This window comes from Nansenia antarctica, assembly GCF_963989245.1.
Source record: "Nansenia antarctica genome assembly, chromosome: 6".
NCBI classification, from domain to species: domain Eukaryota; kingdom Metazoa; phylum Chordata; class Actinopteri; order Argentiniformes; family Microstomatidae; genus Nansenia; species Nansenia antarctica.
In genome coordinates this window covers 40,276,377-40,298,733 of record NC_137676.1, presented here as the reverse complement: position 1 = coordinate 40,298,733, position 22,357 = coordinate 40,276,377, and the positions used below count along the sequence as shown (strand labels likewise).

Sequence of the window (22,357 nt, the reverse complement as noted above, 5' to 3'; positions counted from 1 at the left end):
CAACTGTGAGGAGAGACAGGCAGAATAGAGTGATAAAAACATAGGCTTTCTCAATGATTGTTCTCTCTCTCTCTCTCTCTCTCTCTCTCTCTCTCTCTCTCTCTCTCTCTCTCTCTCTCTCTCTCTCTCTCTCTCTCTGGGATCTGCACAGACCTTTGAAAGGACATTTACTTATTTACTTACTCTCAAGGACAACGAAAGAAACACAAAAAAACACCATACAGGAGGGCGCTTTGTGAGTGGCATGGCAAAGGAGCAGGTTTTCTGCTGGTTTCCTGCTGGTTTTCTGCTCTCTCTCTGAGAGGTGTGAACATACATGTTTGCTTGACTTACCTTTACAGTCTCGCCAACAACTAGCGATTCATGATTTACTCATTAACAGATCCGAATAAGAGTTCGTATGAGTCTGTATGTTTTGATGATCAGATGCCCCCATGTGGTGAACTTTAAAGGGTGCAGGCTGGGAAAATTAAGGGTGGGACACGGAATGATTGCATAAGATGTGAGATGATGATCATGGCAAAATCACAACTCTTGTTCAACTCCCAGCATAATTAAAATTAGATGAAATATCAGAGTCCTTCCAATCACCTTACCTAAGAATAATGATTTGTCATCAAACAAACAACAAACTGTGATTTAAGTTGATCCTGTACGCGTGGCCAATTTCTATGATCATGTTTAATTCTCCATTTGCTTTATGAACATCATCCTGACCCCACTATAGCAGATCTCTTCCAAAAGGTCAAATGTAAACATTGTTCATCCCCACAGATCAGTTCTGGAAATATGGATGTTGTAGCATGGCCTACCTTCTGGGACAGATGAATCCTTTCTAATTTCAAAGCTATGCAACAAGCTTTGTGTTCCCGAACACAAAGGAAATTACCATGGGAAACATTGTCCAGGAAACATGCACGTCCTTGTCAAAATCGATACTGCACTACATCTAACTCACTAAAACTAAAACCTTTTTCCAGTTTCCTTTGATGTTCCTCATACAGTATATGGATCAACTCTGGTCAGCTATGTCAGGTGATATGTTTTTCCACATCCCCTTGAGACGGGTTCTAACGATGGAACAATGGGTTGCATTCTTTATGTACCCATTACTGGAGAGCTGTGAAGACCAAGCAACACATCAATCACACAGCTCCTGACACACCCATCATAACATAGGAGGAGGTTGGGTGGGTGTAACAGGAGAGGTCTCTAAAGTAGGCCATCAACTATTCATTCTGTTGTGATACGCCTAGCCCTATCAGGTGTGCTGGCGACAGTCTGTACTGATTTCTCCAGGGTGGTGACTGTCTCCAGTGAACGGCTGTGCCTTACTGGAATCACAGCTGTGGTAAACTGAAAACACTTCCGCCATAGAGTACTATAGGAAAGGATATGTTAGGGACTCCAAGTCATTACAGACGTGGCTTTCGAGAGGGCTGGCTGTTGCGTATTTCATAAGGGTACTCCAGTCTTGGGCTAATTCATCAGCTTTTGCAAAGGTTGAAAAGACACAGCGAGAATGGCTCTTTTATCTGGATCTAGTAGGAATTTGTGTTGACATAATGCAAATGTATGGGTTTGAAATTAGCAACGTCATTTTTTATTATTAGGATAGGGATCGTATCAAGGATGCCACCGGTACGGCATCAGTGAAAGTGTTCATTAAAACATTTTAATAGATGGATGGATGGATGGATGGATGGATGGATGCCCCATCTGCTAATGAGCTGCCTGCACTCGCATGTTTCACTGAATTCTATTTCTGTAATGATGTCATTCACATGGTTCAAATTCCTCTAAAACAAGCTTACTACCCAGCAATCAAGGACACCATGTTTATACACATTTTTGAAAGATGACAATGACAGTTGAATTGCATTGGTAGGCATTTATTATATATAAAAAAGAAAACACACAGTTCACTTCATAATTTTATAACAACAGACTCACAATTTCAGTCTATTCAGTCATACTCAATGCATTCACTCAACTCTCAAAAGTGCTTTGTTTTATAACACTGGTCTTCATTCAAATCAGACCATGTTGGCTTGGCATTTCATGTCTTGTAGACTTGTAACAAAATTAATGTTTTTTTGTGCTAATTAGGCAAAATATGTTTTAATTGTCCTCCATCTTGCTTTTGTGTTATTGTGGTATGTCATTGATTGGGAGCAGCAATATGGCCTGTGTTGGATCATCTGGGAATAAACATGTACACAGTAGCTTCCATGCTGTCAGAAAATGTGTTAAATGATCTGGTGTCTCCAAAAGGTTTAAATTATCACGGATATTAATAAATATTATAAAATATTGTAAGTGCACAAATGACCGGGAATACAGTACATTAGAGCAATAAAAAAAAGCCACGTGAAACTGAGAGACCCGAACTGACGAGTGTTAGGATTGCAGAAGTGTTTCAAGTTCCACATCAATCGTGTGTTTCCAGAACAATGTTGCACTAATGCTTGTTGCACCTTCCATAGTAGCTGATTATGGTCCGGTCTATCCAACTACGGAACTTTGACACGGCTGTGTAGACTCCCGGATACTTGCCATCAGCACAACCTCTCCCCCAAGAGACAATACCATAGACCCGCCCTTCACACACCAGTGGTCCCCCAGAATCCCCCTGAAACAATTAGGTCACAATGTTAGGGGTACGCAATCCTTCAAGACTGTAGACTGTCAACAGGGCATTCAGTTATTCTGAACAATGTAACCTGAACAGGAAAAAACTCTTTGCTATAGTGATATGAATAACTAGGACCTAGAGTAATTCCTAGTCAGGTTATTTGGTCAGGAAAATGTCATGGCCCGTCTTAACACAAATTACTAGTCAGTATCTTACCTTACACGCATCCTTTCCCCCTGCACTGTAGCCTGCACAGAGCATGTTGGATGTGATGTTGCCATTGAAGGAGTTACTACTGTTGCAATTGGCTGATGAGACTATGGGCACTTTGACAGTCCTTAGTGTGGAGGCGGGCCCGCCACTTGGGCTGGTGAACCCCCACCCAGATACCCGACACATCCTCCCCTCAACCACTGAGGCTCCCTGGCGGGGCATTGGGACGATGGATACATAGTTGTTCAGGTACGCTGGGGCTTTCAACTGGAGAAGGTGAGACACAGGACATCTGGATGAGATTTGGCCTCAAGGAGAAACATACTGAGCTCCTCAACCTCAAGTGGAAATGACATACCTGAATAAACGGTAGTGCTTATCATCGTCATTGCGTGTACAGTATACTACAGTACAGGACAAGCATACAGTACAGCTGCCACTCTACCAACAGTAGGCCTACCTTGATGAGCATTATGTCTGCGTCGTTAGTGATGCTGTTGTACTGTGGGTGGGGTATCAAGAGCTGGGGTATTAGGAACGTTTCTGACCACTCGTACATACTGAGGTTGTAGTCTCCTGCCACTATCATCATGTGTTCCACCCTGTGCACAAGAGAGGCTAACTTATTATACTACCAAAGGCATACAAATCCAACAACATTGGATGCAGCTACATACTGTACACTGGTCATCCTCAACACAAACTGTATCATACTGTACATGTGGTCTAATACAACAACAACAACAAAAAAGTTCCACACTAGTCTCTCAATAATCGTGAAAATTATATATATACAGTATATACTGTATATCAATAGTCTGTCGTAGATTCCTTTCATCAAAATCACTTCAAGTGTTGCACAACTTCCTCTCGAAAAGGCCATGAATCTTGACATTTGGGTCAGTACTGAGTGTGAGTTCCCTTCCTCTCCGACCACAGCATCTGTGTTTTGGTGTCTGTATACTGTACGCACATCAATTAGCCTCCAGGCCCTCAAATGTTTTTGTTGGATTCCTGTGCCATAGAATCACAAAAAAGGGCACAATGCCCTTTATTGTGAGCCTGGTGCCTGTATCACTTTCCTGCACTTGCTCTCAGCCTTGATAAGCCTCCGAATTGACGATCTGATATCCCTCCACAGTCTCTTTTGAACCTGCTGAACTTCCAACATACACACGCATATTATGCATATCAAGTTGAGGTCGCCCTACGTCATGATGTTGACCCCTATTCTTTTTAGTTTCAAGGCCAATGTAGCCAGACAATTTCCCATCAATATTACAATAAACAGTAGTCAGCTTACCCTTTATCACAGTGTGCCGCTGTAAGCACCCAGTTTTTGTTTATCAAGGAGCCTCCACATAAGTGCTGTCCTCTGCTGCTCTGTATTGAGACAATATACTTTATGGAGTAGGGCAGAGGAGGATATCCTCCCACTATACGTACTCTACGTAAATTGGACGGTAGCTCCAGACCTGTGGTAGAGAAACAACAGAACACATAAGGATGTTACACTATATTGTACAGGGCTCATAAAACAACAGTGCGATAACAATTACTGCAGCGGCACACAACTCATAAAGAAAGACACCATCAACAGGTTTGATGACACAGATGCTCTGCCATGTTTTACAGACCAATCAAATCCAATCTCAGGAGTGTGCAGCATAACGGTCCGTATCAATCACATTTCATCGTAAAGGACCATATGCTCTGTGAGTGTTAACACAGGCTTTTGGATGAGACATGGCCTCAATTTAGTTTCTCTGGCATTCTCTGTTTCCCTTGTGTTGTTTCCTTGTTTTTGTACCTTTTTTTTCTATAACTACCCCTGTTTTATCCATTCTTTTACTAAAGTGCATTGAACTGAGCTTTTTGTACAAAATGTGCTATTAATAAAGTACGATTGATTGATTGATTGATCTCTGTAGATTCCATCTCCATTAAATGCTCCATCAGCAGCTTCAATCATCTCATATTATGTTATGCTGCCTGTATGTTTAGTCATGTATTGTATGCAGTTTGTGTAGACCATGGCTTCCCAAACCTTTTGGTCTCATGACTCATTATTGACATCAATAATTTCCTGTAACGCCAACAACTTGATTGCAAAACACTGCAAGATAGACTACAAGTGCTATACACAGGCATTGTTTGCCTTCATACCAAATACACATTTGATTTGATTTGATCTCAGGGGGCCCCAATTTAAATCACGCTGCCCCACATGGGGTCTTGACCCTAGGGTTGAGAACTGCTGGCATAGACAAAACTCAGACTTGGGCCGAAAGGGATTGAGAGCTCTCGCAGACTCTCCTGAGGACCTGAGGGATGAAAGCCAATGCTCTATTACATTCTCAGATATTGATCCCACGCTATAATTAGACACTTGGTTCGTGCGAAAAGGTAACCGTATACAATATCACCTGCTACTGACTGTACCTCTTTCTAGTATGTGAAACACACACTGGTGGAACTGAAAGCATTATGCAAGTGCACTGGATCTCCCAGGTGCACTGGATCTCCCAGGTGCACTGGATCTCCCAGGACCTTAGGGGGACAAAACCAGGGGTTCTTTGAGGTGACCATCAACAGTAAACGATCTCTCAATATTGCCCAAGGTGTAAATCTGAAGTGGGCTCACTTCTCCACATGTTCTGGTCTTGTTCATACTTCTGGGAAATATTGAGAAAGATGTCCACGATAACTAAAATAAACATCCCAGCAGAACCAAGGTTAGCACTATTAGGCGATACATCACTATTACCAGAACAGTGTAACAATAAGACTATATAACAATAAGACAATAAGACTATGAATATAGATTCATAAGAATAGCTCTGACAACATGCCAATAAATGCATAGCCCTTAAGTGGAAAAATGAGCACCCGCCACCACCCTCTCTTTGGCTCAACAAACTAACTTCTATTTGTATTCCCAGTGAGAAAATCATGTACAATCTGAAGCAGAGACCTGACATATTTGAGGGAATATGGCGTAACTTGATTGATTTTATGGAAACATCTGACTTAGATGATTGAGGAATCATACCTAGACAAGAAATGGTTGTAGGGATTATATCTGGACAAGAAGTGGTTGCAGTTTGATCTATAGTGGTTGCAGTTCAAACTATGTTGAATGGTTGTTATACTGTATGTTGTTGAATATTGTACCCTTTATTTATATTTTTTTCTTTCTAATACATTTCTTATGTGTCTATGTTTTGGGATGTGTCCTGTAAGCATATCCTTTGGCACATAGCATATTATCATTGCATTCATATCTGTATGTTTTCGAAGATAACTGCGTTCAGTATTTTATTTATTTATTTTGTATATATATTTTTGTTGTTGTTACTACTATCTTACTTTGCTCTTAACCAGTAAAGGGAAAGGGGTGGGTGAATGGGTGGGGGTTTTTGTGGGTGTATCGCACGTTTAAATTGTATCTTGATGTACTTCTGTATAAAAAAGGCAAATCTTCAATAAACAAAGGAAAAGTGCCTTCAGTATGTATTCATGTGTATGAAAACGTTGCTGTGTTGCAACCAGACTCTAAAATAGATGTAATTGACAGTTCTTTGTCACTGATCTACACAAAATACCTTGTAATGTCAATGTGACAGATTTTTGGGAAATGTTTACAAATTAATTTAAAATGAAAAGGTGAAATGTCTTGAGTCAAGTATGGTACACGCTCTACTGTAGATAGAGAGGCAAGAACACATTTTGGAACACAGCCAATAAGTATTCACCACCCCATATGACACAAAAATTTGCTCAAATATAAACATTCTTCAACAAGCTACTCAATAAGTTAAATAGAGTCCACCTGTGTGTAAGGATAACAGTTCATGTGATTTCGGAACGAAAGTTTTTGTTTGTATAGGGTCTCTGATTTGCATAGGAATCAATTCCACACTGTGTGGATTAGGCTGTCACTACCAACTCAGCAAATTGCATTATTTTCTCTTGATCTTGACAAACTCCTCAGCCCCTGCTGGTGACAAGCACACCCATAACATGATGCAGCTACCACTATTCTTCACACGAGGGATTGTGCAGAAGCTGCATTGCATGTGTTGGAATTGCACTTACGTAATGTTTTGTAGCAAAACCAAATAAACACATTTCCAGCCACTTTCTTTGCTCTATCACTTGAATTCATTGTTGTCAAACACAATAATGGATGTGATTTAAAAAAATTATTATTAGCATTAAGGGAGCCTTTTTGGCCACTCAGATCAATTTTGTAGAGTGATTAGGATGATAGTTTTCAACGTTTGCAGGAAAAGTGCTATACAAATAAAGGTTTATTTAATAATAATTTAATAATTATGATATTATTATTATTATTATATTGTCCCATCAACTGTGCTCTATGTTGAAAGTCAGTGGCTGAGTACAGACTAAGAATCACCCATCCAAGATGCTTATCAAAGGCTTATTGTGATATGGTATTTGATGTTATGTAATGGACAATAATATTAATAATAATAAAAAATAACTGAAACACCTTTCTTCAAACTGATTTACAACTGTTGTCACTTGTCCTAATTGTCTCACTTGTCTCTTATAACTATCTCCACTTTATTTATTCTGCCTTATTGCCTTATTTGTCTTTTATATCTACCGCCACTTTATTTCTCTTGTTGCTGCAATGACGAGGAACTGAAGCCTAAGAATCTTACTCGCTTATACTTGTATAACGGGATTTAACAATAAACTTGAAACTTGAAACCTGAAACTTGAAACTTGAAACTTGATTTGATCTGAACTTTTTTTTTTTTTAAGTAAGTAAAAGTGATATGCAATAAGCACAAGAATGACAGGTAGTAACATCCTTAAACACTACCTCCAGTCAATCAAACATATCACAATCTATGTTTTAAGCACAATAAATACATATATAAATAAAACATTCGTAAGTTTCACTGCATGATGAGCAATGTGATCAGTTGGTTCCGCTTAGCTTTCTTATAATGCCAAAATATAGTTGAAAAGCACCTTACACTTGTACGGAACGGAGAGCACAGCAGTTTCATTATATCATCAATAGGTGTCATTGGATACTGTATAGTTAAACTAATCATTGAGTGTTAAAGAAGTAATAAGAGAAGTTAGAAGTTAGTTATACTATTTTGAGAGCTACATGTCATTAATATATTATTAATTATATATATTAATATATATGTCATTAATTGCTTTCTCAAACATCATAACTTTTCAGGTGAAGGCAAGTCTGACATTATCAGTAAGTTAGTTTACCCACTTTGGACCTCAGCTCTAACTGTCTGAGTGATTATATTTCTTAATCCTCAAAAGATCAGATGTTATATTACTCCTTATTCAAACTTATCAAACACAACAAGACTCATCTCTAGAAGAAAATGAAAGAGCAGAAAATGAGTCTCAAGAGGGTTGAAACAGTTACAGCACACAGGCATACAACCTAGTGAGAGTCATGTAGTAGAGTCAAGTATAAATATGCTAGGTATCTGCCTTAGTGTTATGTTGATAATAAAGAGCATTCTACTGAAAATCATCTCTGTCTCTTTGTCAATTTTACAAATTCAAAACTAAAATCAGAATTCCATGGACTGCTCCTGCACACAGAGCCATAGCACTGTACATGACTCAATGAACCACCAACAAAAACATTTACTTACAGCATACAGTTAAGAGTTCCAGCAGTATACACAGTAAAACAGAAGGCAGGTCCATGGTGAGACAATGAGTATGACTTTACAAATGAGTAAGACTTTACCTGTGCTACAGTACTTACTCTTATCTTAAGGGGAAGGCAGAGATCGCACCAGCATTCTCAGGTTTCTTAGTTCCTATTTCCGTATCCATGGCCACCATGCCTTCCCTGGAACAATATATAATTGAAGTCCCTTCCCTAACCTCTCTTGTGACCTTCTGATTCTTTGCTGGCCTTATTAACTGTAATACCATACTCTATGGTTTATAAGCCCACGTGATTCAAACAACAAAAAAGAATGCACAATGCCTGTAATTGATCAATGTTATTGACCAGTGAATGTACAGACTTTATGATCTTATTGTACCTAATGCAATGTCTGACCTCCCTATATGATCACCACTGGGTATCATTGAGTTTATGGCTCAGCTATATAGTGCTACCAATGTGTCTAATAAATGGACAGACTTCATACTTTAGAAAAAAGATGGTGTGAGACTGTGAGTCTCCTCAGGTATTCACATGATTGTACTTCCTCATTGATGTCCCCAGTGAGTTTGACTGACTGTCTCAGGCTCACAACTGTCCCAGGGCATCATGGAGCCCACCGGTGACAGGTCTGATCAGTGCCAGCCTCCCAGGGTGGACTTCCTGAACTGCGCTGCCAATTGGCCCTCTCTGTGCCTGATTCCAGTAACACTGCTCACTAGCTCCTCTCTGCAGCTCTGCAGCTCATCCCCTGGGTGCTGACCACAGCCTTTTTTCCACATGACCCGCTCCTCCTCTCCAATGGTGTCATCACACCGACACCACACTGCACTATTATCTTCCCCACACCATCCAGCCATTATCTGCATAAATAATCAATATATCACAACCTCAGTGTCCTGACCATTGAACTGCACTCACCTGGCAGAGAGATTGATTTACAGCGAAATGCACGTGATCACTATGTAAGTCACAGCTTATGTGTTATTTAGATTAGTGGTACTGTACTTCTGCTCACTACACTCCATGTCATGACTGTTTTTGAGCCAAATAAAGATCACAAAATCACATTTACAACCTGTCATTTCCCTCATGCACTCTTACTGAATGGTCCAATGTAGAGAGTCCAGTTCAAACATGATCTGTACTGTAGTTATGTTACCGGTTCATTACTGGTATTTATTTTAATCTAAAATGTGAACATTTACTATAAATAAATCCTGGAAGGTTAACAACACACTGTAACTCATACAATCATACATCACTTATATACATAGAACAACACAGTATAACTCATACAATCATACATCACTTATATACAGTACATAGAACAACACAGTATAACTCATACAATCATACAGAACTTATATTATACATACCAACACACTATAACTCATACAATCATACAGAACGTATATTATACATAACAACACACTATAACTCATACAATCATACACAACTTATATACATAGAACAAGACAGGATAACTGGGATACAACTTCATGTTACTGTCAATAGTGTTTAATCAAAATGTGAGACCTCGTAATGTGAGACCTAGCACTTTCTGCTTTTCCATTAAGGAAGATAACAAATTGACTTGAATCTACCCAACTCTACAGCAGCAGTGACACATAGGTCCAGATGTAAAACTGAGTCACTTCCTTCCGCCACATCTACAGTGCCTATAGAAAGTCATCATACCCCTTCACTTTTACCACATTTTGTTGTGTTATAGACTCAATTTAACATTGATTAAATAAAATAAAAAGAATGTCATCAATCCACACACAATACCCCATGATGACAAAGTGAAAACAAAGTGAAAACAAGTTAGAGATTTCTGCAAATGTATTACAATTGAAACACAGAAATCAACAGCTGACACTGGTGACACCAGCTGGTGAAATCATAAACCATCATAAATGAAGTAATCTTTCGTTTTTTTTACATAGTATGACACTACAGATTAAGCTTTCAAATGATGTGTCATACATTGAAATCGGAAAGAAAAATCAAGACGACAGGAGTATTTGAATGTTGGTGCATCTCAAGAATGGGAATGTGCATAAGTATTCATGCCCTTTGCAATAACACCCTTAAAATGACCTAAAAAGCTCAAATGTCATCAACAAATCACCCAATAAGTTGAATTGAGTCCATCTTAATGTAAGGATAAAAGTTTATGTAATTTTGGAATCAATATCTTTGTTTTTATTGGGTCTCTGATTTGCATAGGAATCAATTACACACTTTGTGGATCAGGTTGTCATTATAAATTGAGCAAATGGAGAGGAACAAAACTGCTGAGGAATGCAACCCTGAGGCCTGGGGAGACTTACACAAATCTACAAAGTTGAATGGTGGAGAGGAAAAAGCAGAGTCGATGGGACGACATCATCTCAGTCACTCTAGAAAATTGGTCTATAACCAAGTGGCCAAAAATAATCCCTTAATGGAAAAATGATCTATCTCATATCCATAATTCTGTTTGCAACAATGAATTCAAGTGATACAGCAAAGAATGTGGCTGGAAATGTGTTTATTTGGTTTTACTACAAAGCATTATGTTTAGTGCAAATCGAGCACCTGCAATGCAGTTTCTGCACCATCTCTCGTGTGAAGAATAGTGGTAGCTGCATCACGTTATGGGTATATTTGTCACTGGCAGAGATTGAAGAGTTTGTCAGGGACAAGAGAAAATTATACCATTTACTTGATAGTGACAGATAGTTACTTGATAGTTGGTAGTGACATCCTAATCTACTCAGTGTGTAATTGATTCCTATGCAAATCAGAGCCACTATAAAAACTAAGATATTAATTCCAAAATTACATAAACTATTATCCTTGCATTAAGATGAACTCAATTCAAATTATTGAGCGATTTCATATCGAGTGTCATAGCAAAGGGCATGTTCTGTGGCATTCTGTGCTCTAATTTTAATACATTTGCAGAAATGTCTAAAAACTTGTTTTTACCTTGTCAGATTATGGGGTATTGTGTTTGGATTGATATTTTGTATTTATTTAATATTTTGAATTGAGTCTATAACACAACAAAATGTGGAAAACGTGAAGGGGTATGATGTCTTTCAATAGGCACTGTACACTCCAGGGTAGGGATGGGAATTGATTAAGAATGTTTTATTGAAATAGATCTCGAGTAAAACTTCGACACGAGTTATAGACTATTTATTCAATCATTACAGGTTACAGCACTCCTCTCTGATGCAAATAGATGGGCAGCCGGTGGGAAAGAGGGCTCTTTGTCTTTTGTTCACACATGTATACCCCCAATGACCAAGGTGTGGAAAGGTTGGTTAGGTTACGGACAGTATCACTCAGGTTAAAGGGCAGGGGGCAGGTCACAGGAAGCCATCTTGACCATGTGCTTAGGACAATGAAATGGGAGGGGTGCAGCGGGGGAAGGTAGCCTGACAAAATGTCCCTTTGGCCCTCGGCCTGAGCAGTGAGAACCTTTACAGAACAAGTATAGGTCTATGAATGTGTGTGCAATAAGACAGGTCCTATACACAGGTCTATGTGTGTGTGTGTGTGTGTGTGTGTGTGTGTGTGTGTGAAAATATACCACAAAGATGTTATTGCGACCTGATTGGCTACGAGTAGTTGACAGAGTGCAGCAGCTTACACTGGGCCTGGTCTTCAAGATACGCTACACCACAAAGACACCCAAGTACCTGTCAACATACTTCCAAAAAGTGAACAACGTCCACACATACAACACCAGAGGAAGCTCCACGAACCACGTTCAACCGCGTTGCACCACAAACAAGGGGTTAAACTCGTTTGCAAACTATGCAGTAAAAATGTGGAACGCCCTTCCTATAATCTTAAAGGAGTGCAAAACACTGCCCACCTTCAAAACCACTCTCAAAAAACATTTACAGGAGGCTGCAATCCGTAACTGGACCCTCTAAATCAAAAATCTGATTAAAAGACCCGAACTACCCACTGTACATACTTTGTGTTTTGTCCCCCGCCCCCACCTGTGGTGTATGTCCCCACCTGTCCTACCCGCTGTACATACCTTATGTTTTGTTGTATTGTTCTTCCCATGATGGATGTATGTTTATCTTGTAGATAGTAATAGTTATTTGTCTGTATTATCTTGTAGATAGTACTAGTTTTTTTGTCTGTCTTACATGTAACGATGAATTGAGAATCAAGGACCCCAATTGAAATAAGCCAGTGGCTTTCTTGGGTTTTTTATCCTTTTAGTTGACCTTGTATGTAATATGTACTTTCATGTACCTACTTCTGCAAATCTTCTAATAAAGTTTTCAATCAATCAATCAATCATTCCATTGTCGATTCTGCTTATCTGTTTGATTCTTTATCGGTTCCCTTATTGATTCCTGATACATTTTCTGTGTGGAAAAAAAGTAGGCCTACTTTTCAGCGTCAATACAGCTGTTTTATTATTTTGAGTCTTATTTTGAACACAGCGTATAATATCTGAACATACCATTTGAACATAAATAAAATGAGCTCGAGCAGCTGGCTGTATAGCTTCAGAGCTCTGTAGCAACAGTCTGTCTGTCATCATCTAAAATGGATCAAATGGGGGAATATTTGTACTGCATTCGTTTTCATTTAGGGTTTCTTAGTCAAATAAAAAATCTGCTAAGCCTGTCTGCATGGCACTAATATTATTTGCATGGGATAATGGTAGCGTGGTCAAATATCCTAGCCGCAATACTATCTCTATGGAAATGAGTTCAAAGTCCACTGTCAGGCAAAATAGTCATATCAGGACTTTTTAAACTGTTCAAAATATCCCAAATAATGCGAAATAGTGAACTAATTTACCTGCTAATGCTAATTCATGTTATCATTACACTTACTGCTGAAAACTGTTAGTGTTTTCTTCTTAGAAACAATAGCGTATATGCAGTTAGCATCTGTTGACAAGCACATCAAAAGACAAAGCTTAATAATATTGAAAACATATTCATAACTATTTTCGTATATACGCTCTGGAAATCTGCTCTGGTTTCAGAGCTCCCTGGTTTCAACGTCATAGAGCGCTCTGAAATTCAGTTAATTTACGAACGGTCAGTTAAATGTCTTTACAAACTGTAAACATGGTGGTCACCAGCGATAACATTACCATCATTTCGCTGACGGCCAACAATTTTACGTTATTGTTGCTTATTTCTCTTTGGTTATGAATCAACGAACAGATATTGAGTTTAAGACAATTTAATCAGTTACAGGCAGATATATACATTACGTCTGTTCCCCGTGGACCTGGGCTGGAAAGAGAACGCTCTCTCCCTCTCTCGTTCCAGAGGGGAGGGGCCAGCGTGTATGTGTGTCTTTGCCCAACCCCCAGAGGTCCCTGTTGGTCATCTGGTTGCCATAGAACCCTCATTGTTAGAGGGCATCATGTCCTTGCATGCCCTGGTATGTGTGTGTGTTTAAAATATACTACATATTCATACATAGATCATACATACTACAGAAATATACGACATTATCAAGTTAACATTAACGCAGATGTTAGCTAGCTTTCTTTCATCTTTTAAATTTCATTCAAATTAACATTAATTCATCCCATGTATAAACATGATTAACGGATAGATCCGGTCCATTGTCTCTATTGGTCAGTTTGCGTTCCAGCCGTGCTGATATCCATGATATACGCACTGCTAAATCGAATGGTGACACATCATTTCATATTACTCCGTGTTTTTATATATTACCGCTACCGAAGTTACCGTTGCGTAGCAACAGATAAACAACTGTTCAGCGGATGAATACACTTACAATAAAACATAGTTCCATTAAAATACATTAATTAAACGTTTGTCTTGTCTTTCTTTTGTGAAATATTGATAGATAAATGTGGTAACCGTTATTACCGTTATTCACTCGAAGCCGTGGTATATTGGATATCGGCACAGCTAGGGGGTGTAACGGCACTCCGCTTCGCTTCGCGTCGCGCCAAACCACCCCGCTAGTCGTGCCGATATCCACAATATACCACGGCTTCTCGTTCCATAACGCTTAATTATTACCTGTCATTGAATAATACCCTCTAGAGTACCAATCAAGCCACAACCATAACATTTTGCCAGGACTTGCTCCTACATTTTTAGATTGGAATGTTCAGATGCTCGGACAACTGTCAGCGCATGCGCAAAACATGCCGGCATCGATAAGAGGAATCGATAAACTCGGAGGCATACGATTCTGATGTATCGAACAATTTGTTACCGGTTTCTCAACTGGAACCGGTTCTTGATTCCCTTCCCTACTCCAGGGCTCATCAGTCATCAGCCCACCCTGTGCACCCTTTTGGAAACAGGTAACATTGTTTGTTCATTGTTTGCTCACTTGGCTACTTTTGAAAACAAAGGTAAAATGCAGTGGAAGTGAAGTGTTCATAGATGCCAGGCTCCAGCCCCAACTCATTTTGCTTTACCTCAAACCTCAACTTTACCCTGAAAATAAGTGAGAGAAACCCTAACCTGAAAAATTCTGATGGCCAGTTAATCCACATAACAAACAACAATGTTCACCCCTCTAGAGGGGGTCTTTAATCCTTAATATTGGGTTGGTGGGATTCATTGGCTTTAGGACCAAGGATTGGTATGAATACAATTGTGGACGTTTAAAAAAATAAATATAATAATAATAATAATAATAATAATAATAATAATAATAAACATTAGAAAAAGCCAGAGAGACATGTATAAATGCAGAAATGTTACGGTTACTCCTTGATGCCTCCCTCTGGCAGCCCCTGGTGGCCTGGGACACTACTACTCTCCCAGTCACCTGTGTCTGTTTGGCACTTGGGTATTTATGTCCTCACTTCCCGGCACTCCCTGCTGGTCGATCTCCCTTGTTCTGTGTAAAGGCCAGTTTATGCTTCTGCGTAAAATCGACGGCGTAGGCTACGTAAGGCTACGCGGGCCAACGCAACCTACGCCGTAGCCTACGCCGTCGATTGTGTGCTCCAGCTTTGTTCTTTGTCTGCCTTGCACAGAGAGTTGGGAGCTGCTCCACCCGGTGGTTCTGGGTAGACCTTTGCACAGGAGTGGAGCGTTATCTCACCTGTTGGTCTGGTCTACAGAATTGGCACTGATTTTGCGCAGCATTCTCCCTTTGGTGTTCTGTCTTGTGTTAGTACAGGAAGAGGATTTGCTCCTGCAGCTTTTTGTTATAGTGTCCAAGTAAAGTGTCCTTAATCGTGCCAACCACTGCCTGCTGTCGTCACTTTGTCCTGTACCGCACATGAGTCTGCAACACACACCGACCCCATTACACAGAAATGTGCTATTTGGGGTCTCTTTGGACAGTAATAATCACTGCTTAATTTCCATGCAGAAAAACTGGGTCTGGGTATCTACAGGTTAATAGTCAGTGTTTTCTTTTGGCTTCATCATTAAGGAGCTCAGTCCTGGTTTGCAACAAATATATTCAAGCAACTAACAGCACAATACAACACTGGTGTTGTGTGAATACAGGGGAACTTAAAAGGGAAAGTCGTTATATAAATACACCTAGTTGTGAATTAATTATAGTCAAGACAAGGAAAGGTCATTTCAAAATATTATAATAACAAAATATGTTATGTCTATATTGTCTTTACCATAATTCACCACTAGGTGTATTTATATAAGTACTTTTCCCTTTCAATGAATCATGCAGAAATTATTGTTAGTTCAGTTCAACAAATAAAAAAACTATAGGCTCCCTTCAACACACAAACATAAGAAAATATGATATCAATATTTGGATGTATCGATAAGCAAAAAGATAAGAAAACACTGTTCCTTTTTACCGGTACTGTAGTAATTGTGTTTTTAATACCACAATACATTTTTTTTCACATGTAATTAATCTCACACCTTCACCATTCAAGCCTATTTCATCAACACAATAAACCAATGGACTCTTATTCTGTGCACGTCTTCGTCATGACTGTGGAGAGGTGTTGAATTCCCAGTTATCTTCAGTCAACAATGGATAGGGTTTAGAAAGAGATAATACACTATTCTTTGTCATGTACTAGGTCAGTCTCTGGGATAGCCTCAGTTCATACTGAGACTGCATGACGTGTAATACAAAAGCAGTAGACAAGGATATGGTTTCATTATATAAAGGCATCAGCTGTTTTGGAGATAGCCTGAAGGTTGTGAGGACTTGAAGCTGTTGGTGAGTATCAAAACATATTTTATTCTTCTATCTATAAATGTACATGGTTTTACACCAAACCAAGAGCTTCTTACATCGGTAACATTTTGAGGTAGTTGCATTGGATTGAATTGACAGTGTTGTTTCAGCTAACAGTAAACATTATTTTACTTAAAATCTGGAATTTGCATTAGTTTAAATGTTGTTCTTATTGCTATGGTAGAACAAACAAGTTCTCTGTTGAGTACTAGCCTGGTAGAGCTTGTCGAGGAGGTGCTTTCCTCAACCATCTCAACCAGTGGTCCACACTATGGTGTTGAGGCAAGTGTTGAGATGTGGCCTTCTTGCATTGAGATGTACAATAGCCTACTGTACCTACAAAGAAAAGTATATTCAATGCATTAGAATCAACCGAACATACTGTTGCTCTCAAAAAATGTAATGATAATGTCTCGACTACAACAGCAACAAGGATTAAATATTACAATCCACTGACTTTGCCAGTTGTCTGTGTTAAAATGTGATTTTTTTCTTCCTTGCTTCAGGTGACGTGAACATGGGTCAGTTGGTCAGATCTGCAGTGCTGCTCCTTGTGGCTCTCACAATTGCAGGTAGGTCTTTTAATTATCTATTGATCTGTTAATTTCTGATAAGAACATATCAATTGCTAAGTTTGATGAGAAAGTATGTACTGTGAGAGCAGTAGCATTTGTCTGGGATTTTCATTTGACCGTCTTTCAGTATTTCTTATTAGCGCTCATAAGGTCTCAAATATCACTATCACCATAACATCGATCCTGGTAAACATAGTACCGAATTAAGTCTCATAATGATATGTTTTCAGTTTTTCAAATTAGTGTAATTAACACAGTTTACACATTTTATCATTTACATAATATTTCTAATGTAGGCCTGTTACGTCTGAAAGTGTCCTAAGAAAACAAAAGCGACTAAACCAAGGTGCTGCTCAAAAAGCCATACACATAAAGGCAGTGACAACATAATAAAATCAGTCACTGAAATGGTGTATAACAGGGTAATGTTTTAATGGACAGCCCTCATACCTACACAAGGCATGTAACATAAACCTCCACTAATAAGGACAAACAAAATAGGCATCTCCCACTACCTTAGTCTATGGCAGGGCAGATCAGAAAAACCAAAAAAGTAAACCAATACTCACCGCCCTGCCAAGCAAAGAACTAAAGGACAAACACAACTGCCAGGGAGAAAAAACAACAAACCAAAAACCCACCCCCCAACACCCAAGTGACCCCAAGTCAAACAAATTCAACCAAAAATCAGTGCTCAAACACAAAGCAAAAAGGTAGGCATTGTGAAGAGGGCAACCAAACATTTCCCCAGGCTGCAGTCTTTTGTAGGGCTTGGAGGACATCAGCCACAGGTGCATCCCATTAGCCGATTCAGCAGGAGCGGCACATCCATGGCCCCGCCTCCTCAGACACACCACCTCAAAAGAGCAAATTGGGCAGTGGCCTAACAAGGCCTCAGAGCCATAAACATTCTAATCATTCTTATTCCCTACAGAATAGTTTTTGAACAATCTGTTCAAATTATGAATTACTAAAATGTAAATGTTAATGATAAAGTGTACAGTTTTTTGTAGAAACCTGTTTAAATCTGTGTAAAACCTAAACTAATTCAGATGTATAACTGTACACTCATTGTAATTCACAGAGACAGTTGAGATTAATCCGGACCGGATTATTGGAGGCCAAGAAGTACCTCCATACTCCATCAAATACCAGGCTTCCATCCAGTACAAGGGTAAACACTACTGTGGCGCTACGCTGATCAGACCCCAGTGGGTGGTGTCTGCTGCTCACTGCTGGAGACCGTGAGTACTGACTTTAATTATGGGTGAATGTAAGTAACGTAGCCTACAAAGCAAAAAGGGCCTGGACAACACTTCATCCCAGAAGGTCCTCCACTCTGTTCTTGTTCAATTGCTTTTGTGGATCTAGTAGGACAGGGTATGTAAAAGACTACCACTCCACCTGTAGTCGTTTCTGATATATTTTTGGATAACCTATCACATTTTGAGCAAGGGTAAAGCCTTGCAGTTATTGGTCAGGATTCATGTGATGAGGAAAAATAAGAGGGCATGTATAAGGAGAGTATTCAGGTCTTTTCTATGAATAGACAGACGTATGGGGATAAATAGAGTTCCTCTCTGATTTGATCTCTGCTTATGCGAGGCTTACTTGATTGTATCATGTCTGTCCCTCAGGTCAACTCTGATCACAGTGGTGTTGAGTGAACACAGTCTGATCACAGTGGAGGGCTTCGAGCAGGCGTTCAACATCTCCAAGATCCATGTTCACTACAACTATAACTACAAGTCATTCGACAATGACATCATGCTCATGAAGGTAAGCAGAGTAGTGCTGCTAAGACATGACCATGGAGCTGAGATATTGTCTTGAAATAGAGAGGATTTGTAATAGCTGAATTGTGATTGGCAGAATGAAAACAATATATCGTACAAATATAGCCCAGTTACAGCATAACTACATAAATGTAGCCATACAGTAACATTCTTCCCCTTTGATTCCTGTTCCATGATCTGGTCAGTGTCTGATTGTGTCCATCTGTTGTGGTTGTGTTCCAGCTCAGTAAACCAGCTAAACTTAATCAAAACGTGGAGCCTGTACGTATCGCCGATAATTATACCCCTCACCTCAGAAGGGGCGATATTTGCACAGTGAGCGGATGGGGTATCACTCGTATCTACAGTTACTACCTCTCCCCCGTGCTGCGTGCTGTGGATGTGCAAGTCATTAATAACTGCCACTACTACTACTACTGGAGAATCACAAATAACATGATGTGTGCTGGCTCCCAGTTCGGTGGCAAGGACTCCTGTCAGGTAAGGGCTGCTGTGAATTGGGTGTAGTCCTGAAAACATCCCCAGGGCCACTGTTGTCTGAATAGTGTACCGAAGTCTAGAGACATGCTCCCAAAACACAAAAGATGCTCCTTTACAGGGGAAAAGTGGGCAGAGCATATGATATTCTTTTACATGGCATCCTTATCCCGGACACTTATCCTCTAACATTAGAATAGCAGAGCAAAACTTTAGACTAGCATCTCAAGCATCTCAGGACCATGTTCGCAAGGACAAACAGACTGAAGCTCAGCTTCTACCCCAGGGCCATTCAGGCCCTGAACACAGCAAAGACCTAGGTTCTGGGCCCTGGACAGTCTAGACATTTGATGGCAGCTACTAGATTGAAATCAAGTGCAATACTGAAAAAATAACTGTGAACATTTCAAACCTGCAAACTGCGACACTTTAAATGAATGTGCAATAACACTATGTGCAATATGACAACCCTCTGGTACATAAGGTTCAGAGATAGGAAATGTTAGAATAGGTATAGCATAGCATAGAGTACAGCACAGTGTTTATTTGTATAGTATAGTATAGTGGACAGTGTACATAGCCTTTATTTATGTAAACCAGCTCTTTTCCCTTCTTGTTTTTAGTTTTCTTTCCAAGCACCAGGGGATCCCCCCCTCCCAAATGTCGTTGTTTGGTACCTGTACTATATCAATGACAATAAAGACCATTCATTCATTCATTCAAGTAAGCCGCATAAGAATGTAACGAAAGAAAGAAAAGAAAACCTGATGTAGCATTCTAGCCGAAGACAAAACCACAAGGTTATCTTTCTCAAATCGATGTCTGAGTGTCCAGAGACTGAGGAGGGTGTGTACACAGTTGTAACAAAAGGACGAGGCCTTTGTTCATCAGGTATTTTTTGTGTCTATGTTCTTATCTACAGGGTGACTCGGGCGGTCCACTGGTCTGCAATGGCTTTTTCGAGGGCATTGTCTCCTGGGGTATCAGCTGTGCCAACCCATACTTCCCTGGGGTCTATACAAAGGTCAGACAGTTTGCCCCATGGATCGACTGGATGATTAGGAACGACAAGATACAATGAGTCAACATCCTGCTACGGTAGCTTGCAGCCAGGGGAGACAATTGTAGTTCTGCTTTGAATCTAATAGACTGATCAACAGAAATCATGTAAAATAGACCAGAGACATTACATTTAGATCTTATTGAAGTCTTTACAGATCTATATCATAAGTAAACATTGACATGCTCAGCCAAAAGTAACTGAAGAGTGTGGATGAGATCTATGTCATAAGGACCTGATGGTTGCAATTAACTTTGTATAAAACTAGCAAGACTGCTAAGATGTGGAAATGTGTAATCGTTATCATGCATTATGTTTCTATCAAATTACAATAAAGATGATTTTGAAAATATTTCTATCAAGTTTTTCTGTTGTTTTGCTACTCTCACTGCAAATACATGAATCGCAAGACCTTAAACAGAATGAGATAAATTCTGAAAGAACAAATAACAAACATTATGTTTAATTGCAAATAGGTTTTATCCCTGCTTTTGTTTCTATTTAGTTTCTATTTTGAGGATCAACTTCCATTTCCTTTTAATACTATCTAATTGAGTCTGCACCCTCAATTATTTTGAGGGTGCAATAATTTGACCCTAGTATTATCACATTTAGATTATTGCCCGGTGGTCTGGTCAGGTACTACAAAAACAAATCTAGGGAAGCTACAACAGGTTCAGAACAGAGCAGGGGCCTATTCCACGAAGCTAGATTATCTTCTAATCCGCGATAAAGTTCTAATCGGCGATAATTTTATCTTGCGTTCGGTTCCATCAATGTGGCTCAAATAATTCGCTGTTTGGTTGCTATGCAACACAGCCTCCCGAGTTATTCTGGTCGCGAGCAGGCTAAGAGGCTGGCTAAGGTAATGCGTGCGTCAAAAAAGGCTCACAGGCGGAAACTACATCCCGAACGACAGTTCCTCAAGTGTCTTTTAGGAAATATTAGTTCCCACTTCACACGAGATAGATAGATAGATAGTTTGACTGTGATAGATAGATAATTTGATAATTTGAAAGTGTGATCGATCGATAGATAGATAGTTTGATTGTGTGATAGATAACCTGATATTTTGAAAGTGTGATAGATAGATAGATCGATAGATAAATAAATTAAAAAGTGTAAAAAATAAAATAAAATAAATAGGTATGCAGGGCTTAAAGTACTCCGGCACAGTGCCGGATTTCCGGCGCGAGAGAATACATTTTTTTTTTTTTAAATGCAATTGCGGCATTGCGCCGACGTGGTGGCGGGGGCGCTGTTTCACAAATAACTTAGCTTTCGTGTTTGCTAGCGAAACAGCTGATAGTTGATGTTGACTGCTCAAGGAGAATACATATTTGAAAGTACAGAATGCCTGAGAGCCTTATATTGCATTATATTACATTATATTTTGAATGGCCATCTGGTGCCTGAATATTGTTTTTTCCTTTACATATATAATGACATTTCCACCATAAATTGATGGCGAAAGGGCACAAATTGGTGCATATCAATTCACCAGAATGCAAGAAATTAAGTGTTTGATGCTCGTTTAAGGACCCCCAGACAGCCCTGCTTCATGGGTCCCCCCCGATGTCAAACACCACTGGTACCACCTCCGCCTCATTTTGAGCCAGGAAAACCCCTGAGTAGTGACGGGAAGCCTTATGGGACGTGGTGCCAAGAAGGAGAATATAAGTGATAGTGGCTTAATAAGTAATC

At 39.5% G+C, this 22,357-nt stretch overlaps 2 protein-coding genes across 2 annotated transcripts; one reads left to right on the top strand and one right to left on the bottom strand.

Moving 5' to 3' along the window:
- Window positions 1-2,461: 2,461 nt before the first annotated feature.
- On the bottom strand, window positions 2,462-8,572 carry LOC308160524 (trypsin-3; the record flags this gene model as incomplete). The annotated part of the gene is made up of 5 exons (XM_080534437.1): window positions 2,462-2,632; window positions 2,852-3,115; window positions 3,309-3,450; window positions 4,152-4,323; window positions 8,518-8,572. The coding sequence occupies 5 exons, from the start codon at window positions 8,570-8,572 to the stop codon at window positions 2,462-2,464; spliced, it is 804 nt and encodes a 267-aa protein (XP_080390563.1).
- A 3,264-nt stretch (window positions 8,573-11,836) lies between these two features.
- On the top strand, window positions 11,837-20,674 carry LOC308160523 (trypsin-3; the record flags this gene model as incomplete). Its single annotated transcript, XM_080534436.1, has 6 exons — window positions 11,837-11,855; window positions 17,252-17,317; window positions 18,405-18,564; window positions 18,958-19,099; window positions 19,339-19,596; window positions 20,516-20,674. 6 exons carry the CDS (start codon window positions 11,837-11,839, stop codon window positions 20,672-20,674), a joined length of 804 nt encoding a protein of 267 aa, XP_080390562.1.
- Between the last annotated feature and the right edge of the window lie 1,683 nt (window positions 20,675-22,357).